The sequence below is a fragment of the Archocentrus centrarchus genome, chromosome 7, assembly GCF_007364275.1.
Source record: "Archocentrus centrarchus isolate MPI-CPG fArcCen1 chromosome 7, fArcCen1, whole genome shotgun sequence".
Lineage (NCBI taxonomy): Eukaryota > Metazoa > Chordata > Actinopteri > Cichliformes > Cichlidae > Archocentrus > Archocentrus centrarchus.
The window spans coordinates 5,629,242-5,651,511 of NC_044352.1; the positions used below are offsets into that span (position 1 = coordinate 5,629,242).

Sequence of the window (22,270 nt, forward strand, 5' to 3'; positions counted from 1 at the left end):
ACGTATGCCTGTGTGGCTCCATATCGCCACTGCATTTTTTAAAAATTCAATACTCCAAAACTGCTTTGTGTAGCAGTTTATGAAAACAAACAAACTGCAAATGACAAATTGAAGCTGCAAACACATCCCAGTCCCACTGCTCGAGATGCAGTAAATCTGCCTAATTTGTCTGTGTTAAATTCCTTTGGTGTTATAATCATAAAACATGATCCTTGGATCCTTTTAGATCAGTGGCTCTGCTGCTTCACGGCTTTTTTTTTTTTAGCATGCTGTAATCTGCTAATACTCCACTGCTGTCCCTGAAGGCCAGAAGGCTTAGACTTAAACATTTCAAAGATCACAACAACTGATATATATGTAAAAGATGGCTTCCAGGTTATTTATAATAGAATTCATGGAGTCTTCTGAATAGCTTCTAGCCTATTAGCATAGCCTATCTAGCATATTTAGATTTTTTTTTTTTAACTAAAAACAAACCAGAATTTCCAAAAAAAAAAATCTAGGCCAGTAAATAGCTTTTAGCATTGTGTTAAATTCTCAACATACTTACAACATGCAATTTGGAAAATACTCGTATCAGAATGGTGCAAATCTGTGCTCTGAGCTATTAGCATCTAACAAACACAACTGAGTCCCAGACTGGAAAAGAAAGACGATTTTCCCTTAAAAAGGCCACAGTACAGGTGCTGTCAATAAATGTCACAATCTATTACACATTGTTGGCCATTAGCAGCATGGCCTTTCCATCTAGCACCACAAAGAAAACGTATTTGATCAAATCTTGTGGCGAAGAAAAATACGTTCTAATACGATAAAAACAAAGCGGCTGCGTGCTGCAGTTTCAGTTTGCAATTTGAGGCCGTTTCAGAAACGTTAAGATGCCCAGCATTACTGTATAAATGATAATCATAAAAAACATTCTGTTCTCTAAAGGTACAGTATGCCCCCCCTCCCCAATGATAACTGTAAAGGGGTGTGTGTGTGTTTTTTAAATCACCCTTTAAAACTTTATTATGGCTTTTAGTTATGATATGTTATTATTTAAGGTAGCTGCCATCTGTGCTATAGGCTTCACCCCAGCTAATATAATGTGCTCACATTTACACAGTAGCTCTCTCTGTCTCTCTCTCTCTCTCTCTCTCTCTCTCTCTCTCTCTCTCTCTCTCTCTATATATATATATATATATATATATATATATATATATATATATATATATATATATATTCTGCTTTTATTTTTAATAATGTCAGTTTTTGTCCTCCAGACTTCAGAACCAGCACTGTGCATTTCATAAGAGACATTTGATCATGCATATGTGTATGCTGAGAGGCCATAAATGTCACTGATTGCTGGCGTGATAATGGACAGGTTGAGAATCTCGTCAGACAAGAGATGAAGGTTAAAGAGCTCTCTCGCTCTCCCCATGCCACCTTTTAACAGCTGAAAGATTTCCAGGATATACAGAAATTTGCTGTGTTTGTGTGTGTGTGTGTGTAAGTGTGTGTGTGTGTGTGTGTGTGTGTGTGTGTGTGTGTGTGTGTGTGTGTGTGAGCTAATAGAGCAGCCGCTCGTTGAAAGCCTGGTGCTGCTACCAATTTATCGCCGTGGAGACTGACGAGGGGGAGGGTCAGAAGTTGAGTCCAGTCTTTGATCGACTGCAGAAGCGAGTTATTAATAAACCTTTTCCTCTCTCCGCTCTGTCATTCCTGTTCACTCCTTTTTCTCATTTATAGAGAATTTAGAGCGAAGGCTTGACCATCACTTATGTCACTTAAGTTGACGTGTAGACTTATGCCATCAGAAACAATACTCAGGTGTCATTAGTCTAAAATAACACGAATCATTAGGAAATGATTGAGTGATTGGAGATAACAGCCTCCTAGTGTCATTATTATTAGTTTAATTTGCTCTTTGAAGAAAACAAATCATTAATTACTACTAACGCTAAAATCTATTTCCTGTTTATAGCTTCCAAATGTGTCCCGAATGTGCATCTGCTGATCAATTTCAAGTCAATGAGCCATAATGATGAGAAATCTGTGGCATGAGAATTGATGTAGTGACAGTTATTAGAATAATGTTTATAATTACAGAAACAGAAATGTTCACAACTCTCAGAGTGTGATACATGCTTCAGTATGAGGATGCAATCATATCACAGTCAGTCACATTATACATTAAAACCACAGGCAGTCATAACAGCCATCACTGTTTTCTGCTTTCAGACTTTGCATCAGATTATGGAAGCTTGCACCCATTTAGCCAAAATAGCGTCAGTCAGCTCCAGCGCTGATATGAGATGATAAGTGTTGGCTTGCAGTCAGTTTTCCGGTTCATCCCAAAGCTGTTGGATGGAGTTCTGGTTCTGCAGGAGGTTTAAACACAGCATTTTTGGAAAACAACTTCTTTTTGGATTTTGATGCTGAAATCAGATATTGTATATGAAAGATGGATATGACATCGTCCGCTGGTTTAGCTTTGATTTGTGACCATACAGCATGTGGACCAGTGTTATCAGTGCCTATGAATTGCAAGGTGCATCCATAGACTATATGGGTTCACCACACAAACACGGAGCTGCTAATTAAGGCTAAGTAATATAGAAATAAAATACTAAAATTTACTTCAGTTTCTTGTTAAAAAAAATGTAATTTATTACTTATTTGCTGGATGTAGAAAGTTGCATTTCTCTCTGACATTACTGCTCAACATCCCCTGAGATCACAGCATTTCCAGTTAACTGTGTAAGATTAAAAGTTAGATATTCATATCCACATCCACAGCCTAAAAAAGAAGGCAATACACAAGGTCGTTGCATTTTATCGTCACGCTCGTTCTTTAGTGTAACAAAATGAAAGCGATCTCTACCCCTCATAAGTTAAATACGGCTCTGTACAAACTGAAGTCAGGCAGTGGTTGTGCATGCATGCATGAAAAAGAAGAAGAAGAAACAGCCTTTATTGTCCCACAGAGGGGAAATTTGGGTGTAACAGCAGCCGCAGTTATTATAAATATAAATAAAGATATAATAATTCACACTATTAAGAAAAGAATATATATAAAAAAGTCTGCTCCATCATGAGGAAAAAGAGCAGAAGATACAGAAACACAAAAACACATCTAATACTAAACAAAATGAGAAAAAACACGGAATTAGTGCGGAGCTGCTGAAACTGGCTGCCTGCTCGCGCGGCGCCGGAAGTGGCTTGACTGATTATATTTCTTCCATCTGTCCATTATGCAGCTGTTGAAGAACTTTGTAAAATGTTACCACGCAACACTGACCATAGCCTGTACATAAAAGATGGATGCATCTTCCGGTTCTGAAAAGTGAGGCCAATGTAGAAGTGCCTCACACCTGCATTCCTTGTAATGGCCAGCAGGGGGTGGCTACTGTAACTGCAAAAAGACTAGCTGTGTTAGTCTAACAATGGGAAACTTGCCCTGTGACCTCAGTAAACACTTTTGTGGTCCAAGTAACTGCATAAGGTTTATTTTGTAAATGATGGTCTCGATTAGAGTCAAAAAGGAGGATATGCTCAGCGGCTGAGTCCATCTTTTATATCTCTTCTATGCTTCTGGACTACTTTCACTGCCAAATCTGCTACTGCTATTACCGCCTCTCTTATAACTGCCAATAGCTGCAAGGAATTTGCTGTGTAATATAAAATAAAAGAATTAGAGAAAATATAACCCATTCCTGGATTGTTTGCCACAAGCATGCACTTCAAGAAGCCCATTTTCTTGCAATTCTTGCAGTTTCACCCTCCGTTTTAAAAAACTGTCAACCAGCTCCACCAATACAAACCTCAACACACTCCTTCCAACCCTCCTTGTGGGGTTTGTGAACTGAACCATTTTAAACATTCATTTTGTGATGCACTGACCTCACAGAAAGCACTCTCTCAAATCTGACTGCAGGAAAACTTTGAATCTCTACTTTTCTTACTTTTGCAAACGCTTTCATGTTGCGGACATGACAATCTCAATAATTTCCACCACATGCAAAACTGAACTGATGTTAATAGCGCTCCGCTAAATTGCAAATCTCATCCTGTGTCTGCTTGTGGGCTGCTGATCTCTGTGCTTCACTCCTTGACCTGTAATATTCATTTAAAAATGATTTAAATGAAATGTGTGTAACAGTTTAATTTCTCTGTGTGTGAGCCTCCCTCCTCGAGTTCATTCTTGGTTCAGCATTACACTTGGCAGCAATTCTCTTAGACTACTCACACACACATGCTTTCACACTGAGGCCTTGTAGAGAGGAGAGGAGAAAAAGCCAGGGAGGAGAGAAGAGTAGTAACGGAGATGAAGGGGAAGGGGAGAAGAGGATTCATATAGATTTGATAGATTGGAAGCTTGAGGCCGAGGGAACACCTGAGGGAAGAGCAAAATAAATTGGATGGAGAGAAAGAGTGTGAGAGAGAGATGTAGGGAAAGAAATGAGAGAGAAAGACAATAGCTGCATAAAATTGGATTGAGAGAGAAACAAAATGAGAGATAACAAGCACAGGACAGGAGGCAGAAAGAGCAACAGAAAAGGAAAACCGGGAAAAAGGTTGAGGATGAGAGAGACCAAGAAGGAAAGATAAAATGTAAAAAAGAAAAATAAATGGGTAGACTGAGGAAAGAAAGAAAGCACAGCAGAAAATAGAATATTCTTTATTGTTGCTACACAGGTGCAATGTAATTTTGCATGGCTTTTCTCCTGTAGAAATAAACAGAAACATACATTAGAATAGTATATTAAAAACTCAGCACTCGCCCCATGGACGATCTCTGTCCTCCAAGCTCGGGTCCTCTACCAGAGGCCTGGGAGCTTGAGGGTCCTGCGCAGTATCTTAGCTGCACCTTGGGCGTCGTTCCTGGATTCCCTCTTCCAGTTTAGGAGTCACTTCCCCCGAGTGTTCCGATTACCACGGGGAACGCTGTTACCTTCGCCTTCTGCATCCTTTCTAGCTCTTCTCTCAGTCCTTTGTATTTCTTGAGCTTCTTGTGTTCCTTCTTCTTGATGTTACTGTCACTTGGTATTGCTAAGTCTATCACTGTGGCCTTCCTCCTCTGCGTGTCCACCACTACTATCTCCAGTTGGTTTTCCATCACCAGTCAGTCTGTCTGTATCTGGAAGTCCCACAGGATCTTAGCTCAGTAATCCTCAACCGCACCTTGGGGGTGTATACCATTCTGACCTGGGGACTTCCAGGTCATACTCGGCACAGATGTTCCATGTATGCCCTGCCTGCTAACATCTTGCACCCTGCTGGCATGTGCTGGATTGTCTCAGGGGCATCTCTGCACAGCCTGCACCTGGGGTCTTGCCTGGTCTGGTAGACCCCAGCCTCTATTGATCTTGTGCTTAGAGCTTGTTCCTGTGCTGCCATGATTAGTGCCTCTGTGCTGTCTGTCAGTCCAGCTTTGTCCAGCCATTGGTAGGATTTTTCTATGTCAGCCACACCGGTGGTCCATGCTGTGCAGAGGTTTGTCCTTCCATGATGGTTCCTGTTCTCGTTCCTCTTCTTTCTCTGGTTTCTGCTGCCTGAGTTATTCACTAAGCACATGATCCTTTGTGGCCATCTTCCTGATGTACTCATGGGTGTAAAATACAATAATTAATAAAGCATTACAAACTGACTGATGCGTCAAATGTGGTGTAAAAAACAAAAACAAAAAAAAAACAAGAACCATAGGAGAAAAAAATTAAATATAAAATAAATAAAGGCGTGAAAGACAAACACATCGACAAACAGAGATTTAAAGCGGTGCAGACGGAGAGAGACAGAGAGACTGGATAGAGGAAGGCCAGCGGTGCTTGGCTAGCAAATTATTTGCAGAGTTACAGATTTCCAGGCTGCCTTGTTGGCCTCCCTGCCTGTCTGTCACCCTGTGTGTGTGTGTGTGTGTGTGTGTGTGTGTGTGTGTGTGTGTGTGTGTGTGTGTGTGTGTGTGTGTGTGTGTGTGTGTGTGTGTGTGCATGTGCTCATGCAATGCCTGTGTGTGTGTGTGCTTCTGTGTTGAGGTGTGTCAGCCACATACACATGTGCATCTGTGCTTGTCTCTACCAGGCAGTCTTTAACATCATCACATGCTGACGTGTGTGTGTGTGTGTGTGTGTGTGTGTGTGTGTGTGTGTGTGTGTGTGTGTGTGTGTATGTGTGTGCGTGCATACACTCCCAGGTTATTTTTACCCCTCCATTTAAAATCTGCTTGGGGATGCAGAAGCACAGGAAGCGAGTGTCATCTCACTTTTCCTCCGAGTGAGCTTCAGTTCTCCTCCACAGCCCGTCTGTCCCGTTGTACTACTACCACTGTCTGCCATCCTCTTCTCCCATGATGCATCAGGACCTCTTCCCTTGCACAGGGAAAGAGATGCGATTTATGGATACTCACAACATTAAAAGAAAATTCACTTCTATATGTCACCAGATGATGCATCTCACATCAGAGAAATGAGGTGAAAAGCACAAACTGCAGCTCAAGAAAAATATATTTTATACAAATAATTTTGTTTTCAGGTGAGATGATTATGAAAACAGCCATCAAGTTGCCCCTGAACGCAGATTTCTTACACAGTGGGCCAAATTGCTGTTCCAGATCCTTTCTGTGTTCACCTGTTAAAGGTGGAAACAGATGTTTAAAGTGAAAGTTTCTCATTGAAAAGCTGCAGAGAGCTTTTTTTTTTTCCCCCTCCTTACTTACCTAAATCTCCACAGCTGAGACATTACCCATGGCGCCACAGCAGCCCTGTTATAAACTGAAAATTTAGCTCAGTGTTAGTTGTGGCTGGTTACAGACTGAAGTTCAGCCAGCCATCAGCTGTTTTCAGTGCCAGCCCACAGCTGATGCCTCAGAGCCTGCCACTTCAGCTGCTTTAACAGGCCACAGCTACTGTGTGTCTACAAACCACTTTGCAACCCACCTCTTCATGCCATTCCTGTAATTTCTGACTAATCAGTGCCACGTCAGTTGTCATTTTTGTTATCTTTTTCACACCTTTTACACACCTTTATGCTTTTCACATGTGTCCCCGGAAGGGCAGAAAGGACCCAGGACAGAGCCATACACCTGGATTATAATTACAATCCTATTATGACTAAATTGGCCTTTTTAAAAATCTGATAGTTTGTAACTAAAATAAATCAAGTTTTACTTGTTGTTCCCCTTCAGTCTGAAGTATCTTCTGTCTCATAAAGTTTAAATCATCATATTATCTCTGGTCTGTTTTCTATAAAGTTACTGTGGTGTTTTTCTTGGCTCATACTGATGGCATCATCACTTTAATGCAGACTTCATGTTGCACCACAGCGTGAAAAAAAATATTTTTTTCATATCACTACTTGTCACTAAATATGAAAATAATACTGCTCACCTGTATAGACCATTTGAACCATTGTAACCAAAACCGTCGCCAATGCCAAACAAACAACATTAGGATGTCAGAGTTGAGCGGTGACAGCTGAGGACAAAGATGTTTTCCTGAGAGGTGTTTTTGTCCTCTCGGGAGGACAGCGCGTTAAGTTTTGACATTTTCTCCTGAAAGATGTAATTTAGCTTTTATTCCTGTTGTATACCAGAGTCTTTGTGTTTACTGCTTCAGTGCCGGGAGTCAGATCGTGCACACTTGCAAGAAATGCTAGAGGCTTCAAAATGAGTTGGACATAAAATGTTTATGTGCAAGTTCTAAAGTCTATTGGGAAATATTTGTATTTCTTATTCACAGCAGGAGAAACTGGACTATTTTAAATAGTGTAAATAAAAAAGAAAATAGTTCACACAGATTACAGATTTGTTAGTTTTATGAATTGTGGATTGACTGGAGCTTCGTTGCTGTTGAGCTTTTGAAACATATTCTTTTTCATACTCTCAGTAGCACAGACCAAAGCACAGCCAAGGCCACAATTTCTACCACTAATCTGGGTCTGGGTCACATTGCAGCAGTCTCTATGTGGCATTCACAACTTGGCAAACAGACATATCCTCTCCTGGGTCTGCTCCAGGGTCTCCCCCCATGCCTGGAACACCTCATCTATAGGTACATTCAGAAGGCGCTCTAATCATATGCTGGAACCACCTCAGCCGGTTCCTTTTGATGCAGAGGAGCAGCAGCTGTACTCTGAGCCTCTCCCTGCTCACTCTGTCTCTGAGAGTGAGCTCAGGCAGCTTTCAGAGGAAGCTTATTTCTGCTGCTTGTCTCTGTACTCTTGTTCTTTTCAGTCACCTCCCATGGCTTTTGGTGAGGGTCAGAAAATGGACAGCTTCGCGTTCAGTACAGAAAATTCCCCAAGCTGTCCCTGAGTCTCTTGCTCCACACTTGTGAACAAGACTAGGAGATTTTGAACGCCTTCAGCTGAGGCAGCGACTCATTCCCAGCTGAGGACAGGCAGTCCACCTTTTTCTGCCTGAGAGCCTCAGAGTACGACGTTCTAATTCTCATCCCTGCTGCCTTTTCAGTCAGCTGCAAATGGCCCAGTTCAAGCTCGAGGTCACTGCTTGATGAAGCCAATTTTGGCACTGCAATGTTGTACAATGTTGATTGCCTAATTTTGACATGATTTTCAGGTGGTAATTAAAAACAAAGCCTGGAGTTTAAGGGGAAGAATCGCTGTCCTGAAACCTCTTTCTCTCACCCCCCTCAGATATATCCACGCTCTTTACCTGGGCGCCAAGAGTCGCTGGAACAGCAGTGGACCCCGCCGCCAATTCCACTGGAGGCTGATGTTTGAGAGCGCTGACATCACCATGCTCCGCCTCCTCGAAGCCTTCCTGAAGTCGGCTCCACAGCTCGTCCTGCAGCTGAGCATCATGATCCATGGAAACGGTGTCCTCCCTCTGCAAGGTGACACATACAGACTTCTTCTCCTTTTTCACGGTCACAGATTGTTTAAGTTCTGGTTCTTAGAAAAGAAATAAAACTTGGTTTTATTTTTATATTTTTCTTTTTTAGCCATCTATACCACTGGTTATGGTAAAACTGAGCAAAGTTTTCTGCTCAGATTTGGTACATAGTACTATTGCTACAAAGACATCTCATAAACAAAGGTGCAGAGGATCAAAGTTAAAGCAGGAAATCAGTCTGCAAATTGAGACAGGTCATATGTTTTGACCTTTCAGATTTATTGTTGGTGATGCCACATATACACTATATTTCCAAAAGTATTCCCGTCTCCCGTCTCCCGTCCAAATCCTCGAATTCAGGTGTTCCAGTCACTTCCGTGGCCACAGGTGTTTAAACAAAGCACCGAGACATGCAGACTGCCTCTACAAACATTAGTGAAAGAATGGGTCGCTCTCAGGAGCTCAGTGAATTCCAGCGTGGTACCGTGATAGGATGCCACCTGTCATGAAATTTCCAAGATACTAAATATAATAAGTAATAATTAGTGGTATTATAACAAAGTGGAAGCGACTGGGAATGACAGCGGATGCAGCAGTCACCAACTTCCTGCAGAGTCATCTGCTACAGACCTCCAAACTTCATTTGACCTTCAGATCAGCTCAAGAACAGTGTGTAGAGAGCTTCATGGAATGGGTTTCCATGGCTGAGCAGCTGCATCCAAGCCTTACATCACCAAGTTCAATGCAAAGTGTTGGATGCAGTTGTGTAAAGCACGCCGCCACTGGACTCTAGAGCAGTGGAGACGTGTTCTCTGGAGTGATAAATCACACTTCTCCATCTGGCAGTCTGATGGTCGGGTTTGGTGGTTGCCAGGGGAACGGTACTTGTCTGACTGCATTGTAACAAGTGTAAGGATTGGTGGAGGGGGGGGGGGGGGTTATGGTGTGGGGTTGTTTTTCAGGAGTTGGGCTCGGCCCCTTAGTTCCAGTGAAAGGAACTCTTAATGCTTCAACGTACCAAGACATTTGGGACAATTTCATGCTCCCAACTTTCTGGGAACAGTTTGGGGATGGACCCTTCCTGTTCCAACGTGACTGCACACCAGTGCACAAAGCAGCTCCATAAAGACATGGATGAGCCAGTTTGGTGTGGAAGAACCTGACAGTCCTGACCTCAATCTGACAGAACACCTTTGGGAGACTGTGAGCCAGGCCTTCTCGTCCTACTTCAGTGTCTGACCTCACAGATGCACTTCTGGAAGAATGGTCAAAAAGTCCCATAAACACTCCTAAACCTTGTGGAAAGCCTTCCCAGAGGAGTTGAAGCTGTAATAACTGCAAAGCCTACATCATATTAAACCCTGTGGATGTCACTCAAGTTCATATGTGTATGAAGACAGATGAGGGAATACTTTTGGTAATATAGTGTAAGAAGGGTTTCTTTTTCTTAGTGAAATTTTATTGATGAAATAAAAAAAAAAAGCAAAGTTAACCTTTAAGATGCTTGTCAGAAGTTACATATAAGAGCCAATGAAATGAGGTCCTCTTTTTTACAAAGTCCTCCTCATAGAAAGTGAGAGAAGAGGAGATCCTGAATGAAGTGTGTGAGTGTGTGTGTGTTTGTATGTGTGTGAGTATGTGATATCACTAGGAGAGTCTATGCTTTATTCATGCACCTCTTACAAGAAGCAGATTGGCCTTTGATGAATAAAACAAAACAGTCTCTCTCTCTGTATGTGTGTGCGTTCACTCAGTACTTTTCACACTCACTGTTCACACACACCTGGCGGATGGCAGCAGCAGCAGACAAGTGTCAGAAACATATTTGAATAGTACAAAACACACACAGCTGACTCATAAAACCCACAACACACACATGCAGCCGACAGAATTCAAAACTAATCTGCCACATTTGAGTGTCTTTAAAGTTCACCTTTGCTGCTCGGCTGGGACTCGCTCTTCAGTTACAGACAAGTGGAGGGCAAACATCTGTGTGAGGCACAGCTCTGTGGCTGCGTTGGAGACGGGGCACGCCGACTGTGCTCAGTGTAGCAGGGATATCGACGTGCGTGGCTGCAGTGAGAGTGCGTAGTCTTTGTCTCTGCAGGAAAGACTACATCTGCTTTGACATTCACCAGAAGACTGGTTACGTCCGTTTTTTGAGAGTGTTACATTGTGTCATTTAAGATTTTCATGTTAAAAAATAATAATATTTAAACCAAATACCCATACAACCAAAACCGATTCATATGATTTAATATCCAGATGCAGGCTGTGTAAATATTACAGTTTAGATAGTACTGGATTGTGTTGCAGACTTTGGTGCTTGACTTGTGAGCTCATGGTTGGTGTTACATTCCACTATGAAATCACAATGAAGTCACCAGTTCATATGAAACGATATATATAAAAAATATTGTGATTTCTTCCATAAAGTTAAAAAAAGTGGAGACCAAGAACTGAAGCAGAATGGTAGTTAATGCGATGAGAAAAAATACTTTAATAATACATGAAAACAATGAAAAGTGCTGCACAGCGATGGCAGGAAAAATCACAACTCGAGCAAAACAATAAGAAGCACTGGAGCTAACCAGACTACAGACACAACGAAATGTGCAGCAAAAGGAGAAAGTTTGATTAGTCTAGTTTAACCTTCAAACCATTTCCAGCATTTCCAGCACCATATTTTCTTTTTCTTGGGGACTATCAGAGTAGCTTTGCATGAGTCACAGTACAAACAGTTCTTTTTTTAAACTTATACTGGGCTTTGGTGCAGTTCTTTAGTTCATCCTCTCAATAAACAAGCTGCAGTAGCTCCTGCCTCCTCTCGTTAACCCTCTATTTACAACGGGCCGGCGGGCCTCTGAACTTCAAAAGTGCCGCCACTTGCAGATTTCCTGCAATAATTACCGTAATAACCCTATGTTGGGTGTGAAGCACAATTTCTCAGCTTTCAGAAACGGTTTTAATTTTTCCAATAGGACAAACGGTCGCGTAAATACGGTGATTCAAAGTGCGTTTGATCAGACGTCTCAGCGGTGATACGCTCGACGTTAACCAGCTGTTCACGGCAATTAAGGGCAGGTAACAGGTGCATCTGTTAAAGCAGATGAGTGGGCGGGGCTTCTGTGCGCTCAGCCACTAAGATAAGCTATAATATGCTCACTGAGATGACCATATTAGGTATAACCACAATAACCAAGAGTAGACAAAAACTGTAGAAAAACATCTCTTGGCTAACCAGGATTATTCATACATAGACTGCCTGCTTTATGTTCCAGGTTTCCTATGTTTATTATGCAATCTTACCATTTTTAACATTATGTATATGACAAAAAAATAAGGAAATGTATAATGGATCCTATTTAACCTCAAACGGTCCTTTGAATAAATGTCCCTTCTTACCAAACATTCTTTATCTCATGGCCTAAAAACCAAAGTCCTCACAAAGATAAAAGTGTCACACACTAATATTCCTGCCCACCATCTGTTAAAAAGCATTCATGTTTTTTAATGTGAGCACTCATACATACATACAGTAGAGAATTTTACTTAAGTGTTTAGAAGACTCACGATCAGTGCATTATCATTATCCATTATCATTTTATCTGTCAAATGAAACAAGCATCAGTGTAGCCAATTAATCATTCAAGTCATCTGTTAAGGACAAATCCCAAACATTGGCTGGTCCCAGTTTCTCCAAATGCCGAGCTTTCCAAGCATAACAAACTGCATCTGTCACTATTTAGCCATAATCCCTTTTGTTTTGGGTTTATTTATTGCGGCTCTGTTTTGGTTTGTATTCTCAAGCTACGTTCCAGGAAAGTTGTCACGTTGTTCGCCTGATTTGTAAATGTGGGTGGGATTTATCTGCTCCAGTATCGGATGTAATTGTTGATTGGGGTAACTGGCTGCGGTCGAGTTAGGTTCATCACAGGCTGTAATAGTGACACTAAAAAAAACAAATAGAATAAAGAATGCTTAAATACTTCTCAAACCTCAGCATGTTCTGTATGTTGTTGTGGGTGCGGTGTAAGTCAATTAATCCTTTCATCAGTTCTCTGACACTCATCCAGGTCTGGGTGGTGGGGGAAGAAGTCTGAGAGGATATGCACAAACTTCCAGCTCTTTCAGGGGGATATCAAGATGTTCCCCAGCCAGCTGAGAAAAGTCTTCTCTGCAGTGTGCCCCATGGTCTCCTCCAAGCAGGAAATGCCCAAAACATCTGTTTGATTTGCCAAGTGCATGTTGACAACATAAAGTAAAAATAACTGAACAATGTAATCTGCTCTGGAGCTTGAAAAAGGCGACTGGACTTCTTTTTGTTTCTTGAAGACGTTTCACCTCTCATCCGAAAGGCTTCTTCAGTTCTCAACCAAATGGTGGAGAGACCCAGGTATTTAAACCCCTGTGGGCGTAGTCCCCTGGAGGTGGTTATGACCCTCTATTGATCAGAGAAACTCAGAAGAATTTTCTCCAAGCATGACATCTCAGTATACTTCAAACCAAGTCACACCCTAAGACAAAAACTGGTTCATCCCAAGGACAAACCCGCCAAACACAAGATCAGCGATGTAGTGTATGCTGTTCAGTGCAGTGAAGAGTGCTCGGACCTCTACATTGGTGAAACCAAACAGCCTCTTCACAAACGAATGGCACAACATAGAAGAGCCACCTCGACAGGACAAGATTCAGCAGTACATCTGCATCTGAAGGAAAAAGGGCACTCTTTTGAGGATGCCAATGTTCACATTTTGGACAGGGAAAACAGATGGTTTGAAAGAGGAGTGAAAGAAGCCATCTATGTCCACTGTGAACAACCATCATTGAACAGAGGAGGTGGATTACGTCACCAACTTTCCCCCGCTTACAGTGCTGTCCTGAGCTCCCTTCCCAGACGTCTCAACCCCCATTCACACCTTTGTTCCAGTGACCTCAATAGGCCACAGGAAACAATGGAGCGGAGTCCTAAATTGGTTTCAACTGAAACCACTGATTAAATATGACCCACGCCCCCTTCACACCTGGGCACATGTGTTCACGCACATGATCAATAGAGGGTCATAACCACCTCCAGGGGACTACGCCCACAGGGGTTTAAATACCTGGGTCTCTCCACCATTTGGTTGAGAACTGAAGAAGCCTTTCGGATGAGAGGTGAAACGTCTTCAAGAAACAAAAAGAAGTCCAGTCGCCTTTTTCAAGCTCCAGAGACTACTATGACCTGGATGACTGAGAATCTACACAGACAATGTAATCTGCTGCCTCTCCACTGAGTCTCTCATCCTGTGGCTGGATTCGAGCTCCACAGGACAGTAGCCCTTCTTCTGCAAACTTGGTGAGCTTGGAGCAGCTTCAAATGAAGCAATTATACTGGAGTTGATTAAAGTGGTCAGAAATACAAGGACTACTATTGCCAGCCGTGGTCCAAGACGGTCAAGTGGAAGTATGTATAAATGTGGGATGAGATCCTCTCTGGAGAAGCAGCTGGATGATATTAAGGACAGGAACCAGGGCAGCAAGCCAATAACTGAACTTTCAAAATAAGAGAAGAGGGTGGTGGCAGTTGTTCTCTCAGATAGCTAACAAAAAAAAGTTGCTTAACACTTAACTGCTGCTAATCTTCCCCGGTGACTGTTGGGAAGCCATGCATTTTGTTAAATAGTGAGCACAGAAACCCATATACTCTGAGTTCAGTTCAGAGTATATGGGTTTTTTATTTGAAATTGGAACATCAATACCAGATGTTCCAATTTCTGTGCAATGAGATCATTTCTTTCCAAAATGAAAGCTGCTTAAGAGGTATGACTCATTCATCAAATCAAAGCAGACAGAGGTTTGAGGTTTAAAGAACTCCTTTTTCTTTATTAATACATATATAGCATTTGGTGAAGGCAGCCCACAATTTTCTCTGTTCTTAATGCGGATGAATCCTCTGGAGACAGATATTGTTTCCAGCAGGCTGTACAGTAAAGGACTGACAGCTCTCTCTTTTAATCAGACCTCATTAAGGGAACACTCTCTGTGTTCTCTGGGCTGTCACTGGTCTGTGTCAGATTATTTTTGTTCAAATATAGAACAAAACTGTTGCTGTTTTATCCTGATATTTTCCATTTTCCACCAAATCACGCAGACATGCAGGCATATTTCATTTCATGTTCGCAACACTTAATGGAGTCTTAATAGTTTTAACAGCCATTTCCACCGTTTCCCTTTATGTAAGACAGAACAGGTTGGTGCATAAAGAAAGCTGACTTTAGGAAGAAGTACAAAAGCTGCAGAATGCTTATTAGCATGATATAGGAAAGGAAAGATATACGAAATACTTAGGAAACATGTAACATGTAAGCAAAAATGGAGGACTGACAATTTAAATTAAATAAAAGTGAAAATGTAAGAGGAGATTTCAAAGACAAAAACAGTTTTCTGACTCAGGAAAAGAATGAAGAAGGCAGTCAGTATCCAGCTGAGGCCCAATTCAAACTCAGACCGCTTCAGGATCGTCCCTACAAAGCAGAGGGCTGATCTTACTTTTTAGAGAAATATTTTAGAAAAAAACCTGCAGATTAATCAAATGCAAAGTCGGCACATGTCTTTCTCTGCTCAAATTTTAATGCCTTCTCAGTGTGATGCACGGCTAATTTGAGACAAGATTGCATGATTAACGCACATGAATATTTAATGTGCTAAACTGTGCTCTGGGCGGTTCATGGCAGGCCTGAACGTTACACGTGCGGGCTAATGATCATTTGACTTGAGTAGAAACTGGTTCAAGTCCAGCTAAATGCGATGGAGAAACAGAACACAACCTGTAACATCCTGTGTTATTAATCTAAATTTGTAGCTTTTGGATTAACAGTGAAATGGTTCAGTGTGTTCAAGGTCTTTCTTTATTAGAAGGAGAATAAGAAGAAATCCTGAAAGGTGGGAAATTACTGTTACAGCAACCCAAAAAATGAGAAAAGTCTAAATAAATAAAAATCGAAATATTATGCAATAAGAGGCATAAAATGAATGAAGGTATTGTGGCATGAAGTGATAAAAATTTTCTTTATCTGTTCTTGTGTGCGTGGAGTTTAGCCAGATGTTAGAGAAAGTTTTCAGTCGCATGCCCATTAAGTCTAGCAAAGAGTGTTCAGGATCCATTAATTATCCACATCCAGTGACCATAGATGATCATTTGGATGACCTCTGTATCAGATGATGGAGGAATCCAAACATTGTAGTGATTCAAACTGGATTCAAACTGCAACAGCAATGGCGAATTCCATTGGTGAGCAATATGGACACAACAGGACTCGATTACAGCTGATGATTCCTTCCACATGTCTTCTTAGTGCTCAGCTTAACATGGTAACGTCTCACGCCAACTCTCCAACGCTCCAACACTCCCAGCGCTCCAATGCTTCAAACTACACCCACGGTATTCCCTGTGAGTCTTAATGGCTCACTGATCTTGTCCATATTATTAACCAAACCTCTCAAATTCCCCATGATGACTGCTCCATCTCCAGCTCTGAAACCCTGGAGTAATCCCAGGACTTCCTTCATAGTCTTTTTCAGATTCCCTGCTGGCAACCGGAGAGCATCCCGCTTCATCATCCAGTACATTCAAGAGGAGAGCCCCGGATTCAGGGAGTTCCTTCATAGGTCCTCTGGGATTACAGGAATCCCACTGGGCATTTAATCCGTCAGCATAATTGGCTGATGAAGATCCACTGCCAAGAGTTTAATGTGAAGACGTAGACTTCTAAATCTTGACTTTACAAGAGTTATAAAATAAAAAAGTAGCCATTTCATCTTTGCTTAAATCAAAATGAAGAAGAAAAATCAACTTTAGCAGACATTTAAAGGGGAGGGAGAGACAAAACACTAAGTTAAGGGAGCAAGGGTGGAATAATCACTTGTACTTGAAAGAGAAAAACGTAGGAGCATGTGTTTTAGAAAAGAAGGCCATAGTCCATGATTCTCACGTACTTCACATTCAACACCAACCAAAAAGGCAAAAACCATAAACCCTAATTTAAACTGGGCAATCTCTCCTTCAAGCTCTTCCGGTTGTGCTTCTCTGGATCACTTCCAGCAATGTGTCTGTTTTTAAAGCACAGACCACATGCATGTTGCAAATTTCTGATTTCTCCAAAGATGTTAGTGATCATTACGGTGACGAGACATTCAGTTCTCACTACGACCCGGAGACCAAATAACATTTTTATCATCAGGTCCGGAGTGCACCCAGGACCATCTTCAATTTACATTCACGAGGGTGTGCATCATTAATTCATTCCCTCGCGTAGCTCTGCTATAAATTCCTGAGCCAGCTGAGTGTTTAGCCACACAAACGCAGTCTTGGGTCAACACCTACCACGTTTGCCAGATTTGGATCACTGAGACTTTGTCTTCTTCGTCAAATTTAAATTCAAGTTAAAAGTTATTTAATGTTATTTTTGACCCACTGGGGAGATCCAGTATTTAGAGTTTTGATTATCATTTTTATTGTGACTGAAACTGTGGCTTCTGTTTTCTTTTTGATTCTCTAGCAGTGACTTTAGTTCCTCGTGTTTTCTCATGTTCTTTTGAGTTCTTGTATTTGCAAACTGTTTAGTTCAGTTACGCTTTTAGTATTTATGCAATTCCTGATTCCTGCCTTGTTTTCCTGATATTCCTTAGTGAGTTTGATCCTTTGTTATAAGTTGAACTTTAGGTCTCTGCGTATTTTATTCCAATCTAATGAAAAGTTTTAGTTGTCTACTTCCTTGTGTTTCATTTTCTGTTCTGAGTTCATTATTCGAGCCTCCCCTGTGCTCCTTCTGTATCGTGTTTTAGTGTGAGATGAGTTTAGTTCTTTGTGTTTGCTGTCATTTTCATTGGTATTATTCTCCTTTGGTTACTTTATCAGTTGCATCTTGTTGTGAGTGGTACTTCCTGTCTGTTGATTGTCTTGATTATGTTCAAGACAATCAGCCCTCCTGTGTTCAATCCCCACTCAGCCCTCCGTGTGTGTGTGTATAGCCTCAGTCTTCATCATGTCATCTGTTTAGTCAGCCTACTTTGCCTGTCTGTTGAGTTTCCTGGTGTCATTCCCTGAATGCTCCTGTGACTACTGGAGTTTGGTTTGCCCACATTTTGAATTTTGCTTGGATTCTGCAGTCAGCCTAATAAACGGCTCACCTTTGGTCCTCAGCCAGAGAATCTGCAGATTGTGACATTGAATTTTGGTCAATTTGAGATGCAGTTTAGAGCTTTTAGTTTTTTACTGTTTCCAAGGTCAAAATTGAAGTGCCATTACTATTAATCTGTATTTTTCTTTTCTACCAGTATGCAGCATGTAGTACTGATATACTGATATATATGCAATCACTCCGCTAGGGTAGCGTTATAATTTTATTCACAATATCACTATGTTTATTATGAGCTTAACAACTAAGACAATTTGTCCACTATAATTTCATCACAGTATCACAGTTAATGTGACAGAAATACAGCTGTATTGATGTTATATTTGTTTTTATGCTTTATTGTTGTTATTACTGTTATTACTGTTTAAGTCCATCCAGTCTTCTTATCTGTTTTCCGCTTCTCTCTTACTCTCTTATTTTTCATTTGCCTGTCCAGGTCTCTCTGCCTCAGCCTCCCTGGTCTCACTGGCCTGGATGATCGCCTCCTACCAGAAGGTCCTCCGTGACTCCCGCGACGACAAGCTGCCCATGTCCTACAAGGCCGTGATCGCCCAGATGCTGTGGCACTTCTTCACGATTGGGGCGAGGACCGTGGCCTTTGCTCTCTTTGCCTCCGTCTTCCAGCTCTACTTTGGCATATTCATCGTCAGCCACTGGTGCGCCATATGTGACCTGATGTAAAGAGTCTAGGTCCCAAATGAGAAGCAGTTGGCACCTGCATGTTTTTAAATAGGGTTTATGGAGAAAGCTATATGCTCTGTTCCAGTAAGATTAGTCACCTTGTATCTCAGCAGCAGGTACACCAAAAGCAAACCAAAAAAAAAAAAAAAAAGTCATGTAATACAATATATAAAGAGCAAGTTTTTATATCCTTGTTTAACATAAACCTTTTAATCTGCTCATTCTTCCTCATTAAATAACCACATACAGCTTCATACACACTGTGCAGGTTCTTCCCCCCAAGCAAGGACACTTAGCAGTGGCTAATTTATGAAATACCTCCAGTGTTACTTGTGATTATTCATACAGCAGGTTTAGCAAATTGATGCTGACAGAATGCAGCCGTCTATAGGCAGAAAGTCAGTGCTAATGTCTTATCTTGTGCCAAGTGATGATTTGCATTTAGGTACTTCTGCATGTGTTGACTCTATTTTTAACGGTTTAGATGTGATAATGTATACCCAGAGCATTCATTAAAATCACTAGAAATGGATTGCTTGATATTATTGCTTTGTGTTTGGGGATGTACTTCACGGCACAACAGAGAGATTCATCTTATCTGTCTTGTATTGCCCTCTTGCCTTAGGGTCCATTTGTGACTTCCTGTACTCAAGGCAGCTGTAATCGATATTTTTATATTATTAATATAAATCAAATGTGAAAACAATGGCACAATGTGAAAGGTGCTAGTTGTAGTGAAGACCCTACAGAGCACTACCACCAGAGCGTGCAACTCTCCTCAGTTTAACAAAGCTTTGTAGCAAGCTGCATCACATTGTTTGGCTGTTCAGCCCACAACTTCATTTTTACTGCTCTCTTACTGTGATTTTTCTCACAGCTTTTTTCAGTAACAAAGCTTTAAATATCCTCCGTTAACATCCTGCTCAGCACCAAACAGCAGGCAGTCAGAGTTTGCAATTAGCTGGTGTGCGCTGAGGAGCAGTGAGCTTTTGAAGAGACCTTTTACTTGCCTCAGAAACGAGTGGAGTTTTTAGACTTTATATAATAGATGAACATAGCTCCTGTGATGTCAGCCATTGGTTTTGGACATCACTCCAAATGAAGTGGCGAGTAAGAGCCGCAGGTTTGTCCGTAAAATGAGTTGTTGGAGGTTTAAATAAATCTGGCAGGGTGTTTGCTTGTATCACCGGGATGCAGTAATTTGGCAGTTCTAAAGCAAAAACAACTTTCTGTGGAGTTCTGCAGAGTAACATCAAGAGCTGAGTTCATTTAACTTCATTGGCCTCATGAACAAAATTTACAGTTAAAAGCAGTTAATGCCTCATTAACATTTTTGACCATTTTGGTCATTTTGAACCTTTCCAGTACTGGTTGTAAAAATCATAGTGTATCCTAACAGTGGTGCTAAAGGGAAGGTTACAAGTTCAGGAGAATTAAGAAAATTTGCCACTTGTAAGCATGTAAACATGCAAAACTTTACTTTGTCATAAGCAACTGCATAAAGAAGCAGACGTGTCCAGGTTGCTTGGGCCTCAGTTGCACAAGCCTAAGGTCTGGTCAGTGACTACATGACAACCTCAAGTTGCTAGAGAAAAATTAGTATTCGATCAACACATTTCAAAAGAAGCAACTTTTACTTTGATTTTGGTTGCCAGATGACCGCCAACTGGTCTCTAGGACTCTTTGACTTATCTGGAGAACATGACTGTACACAGAGTCTTGTGTCAGTCTAGTAATTTCTAGAGTTTGACATTCATTGTGTAACAGTGGATAATTAGCACTGCTGGAGAAGCTAAAGGAAACATGAGGGATCACATGTATCTTTAGCAGTCTTCCTCTCGGAATCATGAATGTCTTCAATTTCAAAACTTGGACAATAGAGACAAAGACAAAAAACTAATACTCAATGCCTACATGCGCTGCAAACATTTTGTCACCCTAAGACTGATGGCAAATTTCAGTTCTATGCTGTAAGTTAACCCAGAATATGTACCAGAACACAAAGTATAACGTATGATGATTAGTCTCTGTTGATACTATAACTAATGTTTCCTGCCTGGTTGATATTTTCCAAAATATCATAACATAAGGCCCATGTGGCTTTTGGATTGCTATTCATAGTAATGATTATCAAAGTGTTAACATAAGAGGCATTATTGTGACAAGCTGTATGGTTTTGTTGTCTTTCAGGTGTGTCATGACCTTCTGGATTATCCAAGGAGAGACTGACTTCTGTATGTCCAAGTGGGAGGAGATCATCTACAACATGGTGGTGGGCATTATCTACATATTCTGTTGGTTCAATGTCAAGGAGGGCCCCAGCCGTTTCCGTATGACTGTCTACTACTCTGTGACGCTGGCTGAGAACGTGGCACTAACCGCCGCCTGGTACACCTACCGTGGCCCACAAACCACCGATTCCTCTGCCCTGGTGGTTGTATGCCTGGTGGCCTGCAGCTTCGCCCTGGGAACCTTCTTCATGTTGGTGTACTACTGCTGGCTGCACCCAGATGGGCCTGTTCTAGGTTCACAGTGGGGAGGATGTGTTGATGAGGGTGTGGTAGGGGCAGGAGGTGTGGCAGGAGTGATTGATGCTTGCCTTACCCCATCCCAAGGGTCCCAAACGGACATAGTCATTACCAGTCCTCCAAGGACTCTGCCCAGGACTAAAGACACAGGGGAGCCGGTTCCCGGGGAGCGAGAAAGGGACAGGGATAGAGACAGAGACAGTTGTCTGCCTGTCTTCCAGGTACGTCCCTCCCCATCCTCCTCTCCTGCGCTCCTTCACAGGACCTCCTCCTCATCTCGTGCACAGGAGGGACCCGTGATCCGGATCGACCTCCCAAGAAAGCGATACCCGGCCTGGGACGCGCACTTTATCGATCGGCGTCTCCGCAAGACCATCCTGCTTCTGGAGACCACATCAGGCGTGAGCCCCCGGATACAGTACAGGAGCAGCATGATGGGCAGCAAAGAGGTATTAGAATATGAGACAACTGTTTAAGCCAACGGGGGCTTTTAAACTTATAAATGCAGTCTGGGACCAAGGCTCGGCCTGAGATCAGTTCTCATCCCAGGACTATCTACGCCAAGAGAAGCATGAAAAGAAGTTGCTATATGTCGGGCAGCTCTTTGCAAGGTTGTCAAAACTTGATTGTAAAATGTGAAGCGCAATCTGGGACCAAAGCAGTCCGGGAGTAAGTAGCATGAATGAGCCATGGGAAGTCAGTGGAGTAATTCTGAACTGGGATAGTCTTCGATTTTTTTCTAAATGTTTTGAGGTGAGGAAAATATATCTCTCATCCTGGGACCAAGGAGTGTTAGATTTTGTTTCATCCTGCACGGTCAGTACGAGAAGTAAAAGAATTTGTGAGAAATTAAGTTGTGGAGTTTGAGATAATTGGGAAGCAGTCGGCTGCATGAACTTGAGCCTTTGATCCAAGAAACACAACAGAGACTATCCAAGGAATGTTTTTGAAACTAGAAAATGCATGGGACATGCAATCGATTTGGTTTGGTTTGGTAAGGTGGGGACTCATTATCAAATTGCTTAAGTCATTTGCCAATCTAGATT

The 22,270-nt window shown here is 41.8% G+C and overlaps 1 protein-coding gene across 1 annotated transcript in view; it reads left to right on the forward strand.

Moving 5' to 3' along the window:
- LOC115783260 (XK-related protein 7-like) overlaps positions 1 to 21,939 on the forward strand; it is a 94,695-nt gene extending 72,756 nt beyond the window's left edge. The window contains exons 2-4 of the mRNA XM_030734006.1: positions 8,638 to 8,837; positions 18,452 to 18,671; positions 20,887 to 21,939. Of these exons, the coding sequence (XP_030589866.1) occupies positions 8,638 to 8,837; positions 18,452 to 18,671; positions 20,887 to 21,700 (1,234 nt within the window). The 3' untranslated portion in view covers positions 21,701 to 21,939. The remainder of the gene's footprint in view (positions 1 to 8,637; positions 8,838 to 18,451; positions 18,672 to 20,886) is intronic.
- Positions 21,940 to 22,270: the final 331 nt, after the last annotated feature.